This window comes from Zonotrichia leucophrys, chromosome 1A (genome assembly GCF_028769735.1).
Source record: "Zonotrichia leucophrys gambelii isolate GWCS_2022_RI chromosome 1A, RI_Zleu_2.0, whole genome shotgun sequence".
NCBI classification, from domain to species: domain Eukaryota; kingdom Metazoa; phylum Chordata; class Aves; order Passeriformes; family Passerellidae; genus Zonotrichia; species Zonotrichia leucophrys.
In genome coordinates, this window is record NC_088170.1 from 39,712,298 (window position 1) to 39,722,579 (window position 10,282).

The 10,282-nt window shown below is 52.1% G+C and overlaps 1 protein-coding gene across 3 annotated transcripts; it reads left to right on the top strand.

Annotated features, from left to right (window-relative positions):
• The first annotated feature begins 1,108 nt into the window (after positions 1–1,108).
• Positions 1,109–9,832, top strand: C1QTNF6 (C1q and TNF related 6). 3 transcript variants are annotated; one of them, XM_064732234.1, is made up of 3 exons: positions 1,109–1,232; positions 5,021–5,258; positions 6,830–9,832. In XM_064732234.1, exons 2-3 carry the CDS (start codon positions 5,027–5,029, stop codon positions 7,375–7,377), a joined length of 780 nt encoding a protein of 259 aa, XP_064588304.1. In that variant the 5' UTR covers positions 1,109–1,232; positions 5,021–5,026; the 3' UTR covers positions 7,378–9,832. The 3 variants fall into 3 exon arrangements, with proteins under 3 accessions (XP_064588304.1, XP_064588321.1, XP_064588312.1); XM_064732251.1 differs by lacking the exon at positions 1,109–1,232 and adding an exon at positions 2,460–2,467; XM_064732242.1 differs by lacking the exon at positions 1,109–1,232 and adding an exon at positions 4,083–4,182.
• The last annotated feature ends 450 nt before the right edge of the window (positions 9,833–10,282 follow it).

The following is a 10,282-nucleotide window of genomic DNA, read 5'->3' on the forward strand; positions in this document are numbered from 1 at the left end:
GGGGCACTGGGATGTAGGAGACAAGCTCACACTTTCATGCTCAGTATTGGAGACTGCCAGGTCTAGCAATGAGTGCAGGTGAGGCTCTTCAAGCTGCTCCTCAGCCACGTGGCATTTCAGCAATGCACAGCAAAAAGAAAAAAAAAAAAAAAAAAAAAAGCAGAGTCTTTGCCAGGCCTTGATCTCTGTGTGAGACAGGCCAGGCCGCCAAGCAGCACACAGCAGAAATCCCTGCTGGCAGAAGTGCCTTCAAACTCAGCAGCAGCCTGCATAAAGCCAGGGAACGTGTCATTTCTACTTGGTCCAGGCTCCACATGGGCAGAAGTCTAAAGAGAAATGTAGCCATGCAGCAGACATCGAATAACTCTGCCCATCCTTAGAGACGTAGAAAGTATTCTAAGCCAGTAATTTTGAACCATGCTGGTGCTCTTGAGTAACACAGGCTGGCTGTTGCACAAGCCCTGTGCACAGACGTGGAGTCCCCAGGCTGGAAAAGATTCATCTAATCATAGAATCACAGAATAGTTTGAGCTTGAAAGGACCTTTAAAGGTCATCTATTCTTCCCAGCCTCTTCTGCTGCCTGGCCAGAGATGATCAGCGATCCTGATACAGCAGAGTGACAGCTGCTGTTACAGGATAACCCGAGGGCACCACAAATTACTGAAGCAAAAAACCACACTGGCACCTTTTAAAGTGTCAGGTGCACCCCTCCCCAATTACAGGCACTATGGAAGGGCAAGGCAAAGCCACCCAGGAGCAGCCAGGCTGGGGTGGAGAGGAGGCAAGTGCAGAGCAGGGCTGCTGATCCCTTCCCAGCTCTTGAAACACATGTGAGCTCTCTCCAAGGGTAGTAACAGCAGTAGCCAAAAGCCTGAACTTTGCTTCCAGAAGGAATCAGCTGTTGAGCTGAGCAAATTGTGATGCTGTGCAGGGTGGGTGGAAGAAGGGAGGGAGGAAGGGAGGGAAGAAGGGAGAGAGGGAGGGAGAGCCAAGCCTGACACGGGCCAGAGCAGGAGGGGAGGCACTCACAAAGCCTTGGAGGCAGGATGGAAAAGACAGTAATTACATAAGAGCACTTGGCGAGCATCTGGCTGGAGTCAGCTGGGCCCCGGCGGCCCTCCCTCCCTCGCTCCCTCCCTCCCGCGCTGCTAAGCAGGAGCAGCTGAGGATACGGGATACGGGGTTCGGGATACCGATAACCCAGCGCGGGACCCTGCCCAGGGGAGCGGAGGTAAGGGCTGCTCCGCTGCCCCGCCCGGCTTCTGGCGCTCTGGAACATCAGGGGCAGAGGCGCGGGGAGCGTGGGGAAGGAAAGGCAGCTGTGGTGCAGGAGAAGCAGTGAGGAAGGGGAAGAGAAGCGGCTCTTCCTCTGACTCTTCGTGCAAATGATCCCCCTTCACCCTGGAGGTTTGGTGAGGGAGGAGCTGCGAAGGGCGAGTGTCTGTGTGTGTGTGTGTGTGTGTGTGCAACAGGTCCACATGTGCCACAGGGGAGCTGAGCTGTTCACAGGGGCTAGAGAGGAGAGAAAGCATCAATTTCCTTCTCCATACCTGTGGTAGAGTGGGGTAATAGGATGGATGCAGCCACTGAGGTAGAGACAGTCTTTGTCCCCCTACTTTGCCAGTGTTGTGATGGGTACAGGAAAAGGGAGGAAATGGAGGAGGAGGAAACAGCTGCTTTTGAGCAGGGATTGTTGCAGTAAAATCTGGACAGTGCTTGCCTGGGCTGCCTCCAAGGCAAAGTGTGTGATGAGGGAGAGCGAAGATTGTTGGGCACACAAGGTGCCCTCAGGCTTGGACTGCACTTTAAAGCATGCTGGCACAGGTTTCCTGGATAGAATTCTCAAAATCTCCTGTAAATGTAACAGCCCTGGCAAAATAATGCTGGTACACACTGTTCCCTTTGGGGAGCAGGGCAGTATTACCCTAGCAAAAGTGTCTTTACTGGCACAAACAGCTGGGCAATGCCACCAGAGCACATCTTTGTTTGCTGGCTCCTGGCAGGTCCCTGTTCAGCCCAGATGAGACATTAAACACAAAGTCCTGCTCGCTCCCCACTGTGAGCTGTTCTTGCAATCAGATGAGACACAGGCAAAGGCCCCCAGCAGATGAGGTCCCCCATGAAGAACATCTGCTTGGCTGTGAGCAGCTCAGGAGTGCAGATGGAAATGTGGGACGGAAATGAGGACAATGGCCTCCCTGTTACCTGTTTCCCTTAGAAAGGTGGAAGAGGCCAGGCATAAGGCCAAGAAGCCCAAGTGGGTAATGTCATGTTTGGAAATAAGCCAGGGAAGAGAACCTGAGAGAGACAGTGCAGAAGCTTTGTCTTCTGTATCAGTCTCCAAGTTTTCATGCACCCCAGAAATTCTTCTTGCCTTTAATAGTACTGCCAGCTGCCAAAATTCCCACCAGCAGCAGCCAGGAGTAGACAACACAACTCATCACAAAACTCCTCTTCTGTCAGCTGGTAAGGCTCCATTAGCAGATATATTGCCGTAAACTTCCCCCGCCTTGTTTCCCAAAAGGGGAAACTGAGGCACAGGCAAACATAGGCAATTTGCAGTGGATTTCATTGCACATCAGTGCTGGAGCCCAGTGAGGAGCTCCCACACTCAGCAGTGCATTTCTCCATCCTCTTCCTGCCCCAGCTGGAAGGCATGTTCACTCCATGTTCATTGAGCTCCAGGCTGACAGGCAGCCTGAGAATATCTCCAGGTCTCCCAGCCCCCATTCCTCCCTTCCCCCTCAGCTCACAGTGCATACTTTCCCAGAGTTTTCCGCTTGCTTCTCCAGTGGTTCTGGGGTCCTGCCAAACGCCAGCCACTCTCTGGGAAGCGGGGCCTCCCATTCCTAAACCAAACAAATGGGAGAAGGGAAACAGGGAAAAAAAGTCCCAGCACACGTAGACACGCTCAAAACCTGATTCCCCTCAGAAACTTTGGAGCCTTCTGCAGCTCCACTTGGAAATTGCAGGAGGCACAGTGCAGACTTGGCATTTCTGACCCCTGCAGAGCAGAGATATTGTCCACCCTTCCTTCTGCCTCCCAAAGATCTGTGTGTGCACACACCCCCCCACCCCAAACATACCCAGGGTATAAATACCCAGGTCAGTTTTGGTGCAGGATAGAATCCTCCAATCCTCTTCCCAACAGACTCTGCAGTGTGAGAAAAATCTCTCATCTCTCCCACCCTGCATTCTTCTCCCCTCCAAAATGCCCTTCATTCCAATGTTCTGGTGCATCCACATTGTGCTTACCCCAAAGGCACAAGCTTGTCAGCTTGGCGCCAAGCTGGGGACAATGGTCACAGCCAGGGTTTGTTTCCAGATCCCCAGTTTTGCTGGCAGGCAGCTCCCAGGAGCCAGGCTCTGCTTCAGAGCAGGCACACCCCTCCCATCCAAAAAGCTCGGCCTAGGACCTAACCAGGGGACATGACCGAGGGATGACACGTGCTGGAGCACAAGGCTTGGGGCTCTGCCCAGGCAGAGGGGATGACCAGAGAGGGAAAAAACTGATGCCTCTCCCAGTTGGCAGCTGCTCCTGCTAGAAATATCATGCCTAGGGCAAGAGGCCACAGTGATGTGCAGAAAAAACAATGCAGGAAAGAATGAAAGATGAAGTCTGGGGACCATGAGTGGGTCAGGCACAGCTGGGGAGAGAGCATGGCCAAGCATGGCCCTGGGACAAGGGACTAGCACAAAGGACTGAGGGCAGAATTCTGCAGCACCCTGCCTGAAGGAAAGTGTCTCTCTTGCACCAATGCACCTTACCATGTCCATCCTGAGATGCCAAGGGTGGGACACTGCCCTGCTGCTGTCCACCCCTCGCACAGGGCACAGTCTGTGCTGCCTGGTTTTTTTGCTGGCTGGAATTGAAAAGGCAGAGAATAAAACCAAACCAACATCGTGTGCAAGGAAAAGGCGCTTCCTAGGAAAGAGTTAAAAAGACGCTGAAACCCAAGCCGGTTTGGGATGGAGAGCACCCAAAAGCCAGGGAGGGAGCAGGCGGGAGAGGAGAGGGGAGGGAGCCGGTCCAAGCCCGGCTTGCGCGCCCGGCCAGCGCTGAGAGGGCCTGTGCCAAGAGCCGGCTTCCTTAAAGCCACGGCTCGGGGGCCTGCCCCGCAGGCACGGGGAGCCGGCGAGCCGGGGCTGGGCCGCGGAGCGGGGACCCTGCGGCCCGCGGGGTGAGCACTGCGCGGTGCGGGGCCAGGCAGCACCATGAGGGCACAGGCCGCCACAGGGGCTTTCTCCGCTGCTTGGCGGGCCTGTCTTTCGTAAGCACACTCTCTGCGAGCTGCGGAGCTTCACGTCCTTCACCCTCGGCAGCGAGGCAGCTCCCCTCGGGCCTGCCCGAAGGCTGCGTGGGGCCGGCCCCTCGGGAAGGTGCTGGGCTTTGCCTGGGAACCCGCTGGCGGGAGGGGACCGAGCCGCCGGACGGGTGGAATTCGGTGGGGAAAGGAGGGGGCTGGAGTTAGGTTCCCAGCCCACAGGGGAAGAGGCATCTCTGCTGGGACGTGGGGATTTTGGAGTTAGATTCCAATAAAGAGCTGGTATGCAGTGATAGGAGGGCTGGAGAATTTTTTACAATGAGTCCCACAGATTGAGCAGCCTACCAGAGCATGCTTTTGATAAAGAGCTATAAAGGTTGGACTCAATGACCTTAGAGGTCTTTTTCAATCTTAACAATTCTATGATTCTGCCTTCTTCCTCTATCCCAGCCTGAGGACTGCATATTCTAGTGGCTTTAATGGTTTGCCTAGTCAGCACCAAGCCTTCTCCCAGAGTCAGCACCGAGTCTCCCCTGGCCTGGGCAGAAGGGCATGGGGCATCCGCATGGGCCATGCGGTTGCTGCTCCGATTGCAGCCTTGACCAGGCCTGTAAGCTCCCTCCACAGGACAATGCTATTTCATCCCACCCCAGCTCCAGTCACAGAAAGATGTTTTATCATGATCTCTGTTCCATCCCCTATGTCCTCTCCCTTCTTTATACCTCACTCTTGGCACTTCCTCGTATCTTCCCAGGTCACCATGGACATAACCTACCTGCGCACATCCCTGACCTTCCTTTTTCTCCCTCTTGTTGTGTTTGGGGCACCCGCTGATGAACCCAACCTCACAGAACCAGGCCCTGGTGCTTGCAAGCGCTGTTGTGACTCACTGGACTCTTCCACAGATACCCCACCAGTCCCTCCCAGCCACCACCACTTTCCCTACCCAGTGCCAGAGATCCGTCCCTACATCAACATCACCATTCTGAAGGGTAAGTCTTTGCCCCGGGATGCCAAGGCTGGCTCATGGACTGATGACATTGCAGTGGAGGTGACAGCTGGATTACTGTCCAGAGACCATCAGGAGCCATCCTGGAGAATGAGTGACCTCACACACTGTGCCCAGGGTTTAGGTGTTTTGTGCTGTGATGAGGAGTAGCCTGGGGGGATAGAAGTCAGTGCTATCTCTGCTGTGATCTCGGGATGTGCCTGCTGCTAATTCTTCCTCTTTGCTAACACAGGACAGACTCTTGCCAAGCTGGGAGGACACATTCCTTGTCTCAGACTTACAGAGTCCTATAGTGCCTGAGGGAAGGAACACTCCTTATCAACTGCAAAATAAGCTGTTTGGAGGGCATTGGCACCCAGGGAGGTTGTGGGGAAACCTTCTCCAGCACTATGGGTCATGTGCATTTGGGACCATGAGGAGAGCAAAGGGAAACAGCAGTTATTTGCAAGCACCTCCAGGTTAAACTTGCAATGACCCCCAGCTCATTCCACCCTGCAGTGGCTGGCTTGGCTAACGGGAAAGGGTTCCCTATTTTAGATCAGCTCCTCCCTTCAGGACTCCCCTTTTAGCCTTTGCTGTGGGCAAAAGCCTGTTCCCAGCTGGATGCTGCCACATGCTTCTTGTAGCTCTGTGGTTTTTCTGGGTTAACTGGGTGGAGGCTCTCCCTTCCCTGCCCTGCCTGGAAGTAGCTATAATCCATCAAAGCTCAGAAGGGCAGATAGAGGCCTAGACTAGAGTGGGGTGTCATAGGGGGACCTTCAATACCATGCAGGGAATGGAGAGGATGAAAAGAACAAGATACAGATTTTGAATGCTGTCACTTAGAGCTGGAGGTTGCTCTGAGTCCCATTTCTTCTCTGTATAGACAAGTACATTCTGGTGCTGGTCTCTCTATGTATTGATGACTGCCCAAGTGTGTGATGGGCGGTGCACACACTCCACGTTAGAATTGCAGTATTAGTTATACAAGACGCTCAAAGCACGCCAGTATTGTGAAAGCATCATCCCTCTAAGCTGCAGTGCTCCATCTACCCTGTCCAGCTTGGATCTTTTACCTCTGACCCACCCTATTGTCCCTCCCTAATCATATTCCCCCACAGGTGTTAGCAGTTCCTCCCCTCCTGCAGCCTACAGCCCGACTAGTGTGCATCCTCTGTGGATAATTGGGTCATAGGAGAGGTGCATGGGAGGTAAGGCTGTGCTGGAGGTAAAGGAGTATGGGGGAAGAAGAAGAGGCCAAGAGCCCCAGCAGTACTTTGGGCTGCTGGGCTCCCTCTGAGGCTGAAGTCTCCTAGGGAGACATCCTGGTGCCTCCAGCAGAGCCACATCATTTGGTGAGCAGGGGATTCATTGGGGAAGAGACTCCCGTCACTCCCAGAGTTCTTCTAGCTGCTTTCCCATGAAGAGCAGTGGTATTGTCACCCTCAGAAGTGTTCCTTCTTCTGGCATTGCCCCATTCTTGTGCAATCCTCTTCCTCCTCATTAGCTTTCTCACTGCCGCTTTCACATCTTCTGGTATCACACAGGAGTTCTGTCCTCTGCTTCCTCCTGTAGGAGAGAAAGGAGACCGGGGAGAGCCTGGGATGCCAGGGAAATGGGGCAAAGAAGGACCGCGAGGCGAGCGGGGTGCCCAGGGCCAGAAGGGCAGCAAGGGACAGATGGGCACGGCGGGAGACCCCTGCAAGCATCAGTACGCTGCCTTCTCCGTGGGCCGCAAGAAAGCGCTGCACAGCAGCGAGGGCTTCCAGGTCCTCATCTTTGACACCGTCTTCGTCAACCTCTACAGCCACTTCGACATGTTCAATGGCAAGTTCTACTGCTCAGTGGGTGGACTTTACTATTTCAGCCTCAATGTCCACACCTGGAACTTCAAGGAGACCTACATGCACATCATGCACAACGAAGAGGAGGCTGTCATCCTGTATGCCCAACCCAGCGACCGCAGCATCATGCAGAGCCAGAGCCTCATGCTGGAGCTCCAGGAAAATGATGAGATCTGGGTGAGGCTCTACAAGCGGGAGCGGGAGAATGCCATTTACAGTGATGATGTTGATGTGTACATCACCTTCAGCGGGTATTTGGTCAAGCCCAGCATTGAATAAGTCCTCTTCCTTAGAGCTCTTAGGCCTTTTCCTTATTCCTCTCTCTTCCTTTCTCTCTCTCTTTTTCTCTCTTTACTGCCCGTAACCACTGCAAATCACTTGGAAATGAGCCTGTCAAATCTCAGGCACCGAGTGTGAAACTTGCCACACTGGCTCCCACCTCACGCTCTCTTGTAGCCAGACCTGTATCTGTCCACTTTACATCATGACACTACCACCTCCTGCCCCTCACCTCATAATTCCAATTTAGGTTATTGGCTTCTTCTCCATCTGCCAGTAAGCTGCCTCTGGCATTTAGGGTTCTAGAGCAAGAGGAAGCCAAAATGCTGCTCCCGGGCCTGTGTCCCTCCTTGGGGCTTCATACACAAAGGACTCCTGTGGAAAGGACTAGAAAGTCCCCACTGCTGAGGTACATCCTGGCTCCTCTCCATCCCAACTAGACATGTTTCAGTTTTGCAGCCTGAAACAAGGTCTTGATGTCACCTCTGATATCTGTAGTCTGGAGAGCAGACTGAGGTCTGATGGTCTCCTGTAGCACAAGGAAGATGTAGGAGCACTGGGAGAGGATATTGTCTTTTCAAAAGGAGAACACTTGGCCTTCTAAACTGGCTTTCCACAGACACTCTTCTGTGTCAGACTCCAGGCTGGCCGTTGAACCTAGACGTGGTGGGATTGTCCTCCTCTGTGCCAACTCTAGCTCTCCAAAGGGATGAAGGGCCAGACAGCTGGCCAGACCCTTCATGGGCATCTGCCCATGATTCAGTAGAGGCAGCCATTCTGTTTCCACTAGGGATCAGCAGTACAGAAAGAGAGACAGAGAGAGAAAACCTTGAAAACCCCTCCCACACCTCCCCTGGGGTGCTACTGAGTCTTGGCTCATCAGCTATGGGAAGCTAGTCCAGAGAGGGAACCCAAATCTGCTCTCCTTTGGCAGAGGTGCCATTTCATTGTCCTCCTGAAGGCGGTTCTCCCACAGTGGTATTGAAGGACCACTGTTCCAGGGCCTGAGCTTGAGGCTGTAGGGGCAATTGCAGTTCAATCCATTCCAAACGTGGACAAGCTGCTTTGTCTTTGCCTCTGTGATGGAACAGAGATGGAGGTGAGACAACAGCACCTTGCCCAAGCGTTAAAAGCTTCCCTGCTGTATGCTCCATGCCCTTTTCTGGCAATCTCATCAGAGTAAGTGAGGAAAACACGTGGCTAAACAAACCCTCGCTCTTTTTGTCAGGTTGGAGATGTCGCAGTGAGAAAGGAATGCCACTGGTAGGGTTTTCTAGTACTATTTATATTGGTCTATCACTGCTCCCACTGGCATCCCTCTGGTGGGGATGCTGCAGTCCTGGGGGAGCAGGTGAGGCTGGCTCAGCACTTTAGGAAACCTACTTCCACATGTGATGCTCCCATAAACAGCAGTGCCAGGACTTGTCTCCTTTTTGAGACTCAGGGCAGGACAAGCAGGAGAGACACAGGTGTTTCTCCTCTGCTCATCACTGGTCACGAAATCCTCGGACTTACCCGGGTTCTGCTGTCTCTCTGCCATGGTCTCTGCCTATAGCACCTGGGAGTTCCAGGGCTCTCACAGAAGAAATGTGCATCATTGTACAAGATTATGTCTGGTACACACAGCCCGGGATAGCAAAGGTACAGGGACCAAGGCTAAATATTAAAACTGACCTTGAAAAAATTGCAGGGCATTTTCTCTCTTATCCTGTTTGCTTACTCTCCATGCTTAAGGAAGCTGCACAGACTGCAATGAGTTTCAGGAACCTGGCTCTGGATCCTCCCCACCACTGTCAGTGAGGCAATGGGTACAAAAACAAAGTTTCACTAAGGCAAGGCGGATTTTTCACAGGGAAACATGTGATGAAGGGATCATGGAAACTAAAGGACACTGTGGGCTTCTTCCTCTCCCTTAGCAGGTCAAGTGTGTGGAATTGCTCAGAGACAGGATTTCAGATAGCCGAGGAAGCAGAAAGCTGGAAGTGATGCTTGGGACTGAATCCCTTTCTCTCTTCCTTAACAGGCTGCAAACCCAAAGATAGTCAATTTACAGTGCCCCATGCCTCCCTGAGGAGAAGCAAGCCTCTCTAACACTGAATATCTCCATAAACAAACTTCCTTCTTTCTCCTTTCCTATTTGGTGATTGAATGCTGGTGACAGGTCTCCTGTGCTATCTATGAGCAGCCAGAGGGTGCCTGATGCACTTGAGAGAGGAGGGTAGGGGACCAAAGGGTGTGTTTAACAGGCTTCTGGTGCTAAACAAGATGGCATTCCCTTGGTGCTAAATCAGATTTCAGGAGTATTGGGTGCTTTCTGGAAAGTGTAGTAGGCTGAGTTGTGATGTACTCTGGAATTAATGGTGCTTTATGTAACAAAACCAAACAAACTCCAAGAACTTTTGTATATATATATTTTTTTCAGTGGTATTAAACTTTTTTCCTTGGTTGTTTTGCACTTAAATCTGTTTTTCTCTCCCAACCTATTCCTCCTAGTTCTGGTTAGTGCTGAATGATGTGATGGAAAAGACACTGGCCTGAAATTGACAGGTACAGAGTTTAACTCAGCTCTGAAACTTCCCTGGGTAATCATTGGCAATCTTGTGTCTGTTTACTTTGCAAGGAACAATTACCTTAAAATATTAACTGCTTGAACACTTCTAATTATGACAACCCTCTCCCTTTTGCTGGAAAAGCTTTCAGCAAATTCAGAAAAGGATTCTTTGGAGATCACCAAAAAACTCCCAGGACAATACAATGAGTTGTAGGAGTAGGCTTCAAGTACTTATTTATATGGAGGAAGGCTGGGTTAATGTTGGAGTTCTCTTAAAGGAGATCAGATCCCTTTAGCATATGAATTTTTTTTAGCACATTCTTCTATCAAGTACTTGGTAAGCACTATTTTCCC

Excerpts from the sequence above, each read along its gene's own strand:
- C1QTNF6 (XM_064732234.1), top strand. The coding sequence starts at position 5,027 with ATGGACATAACCTACCTGCGCACATCCCTGACCTTCCTTTTTCTCCCT. Across the intron at positions 5,259-6,829 it reads CAACATCACCATTCTGAAGG|GAGAGAAAGGAGACCGGGGA; the intron begins GTAAGTCTTTGC and ends TTCCTCCTGTAG.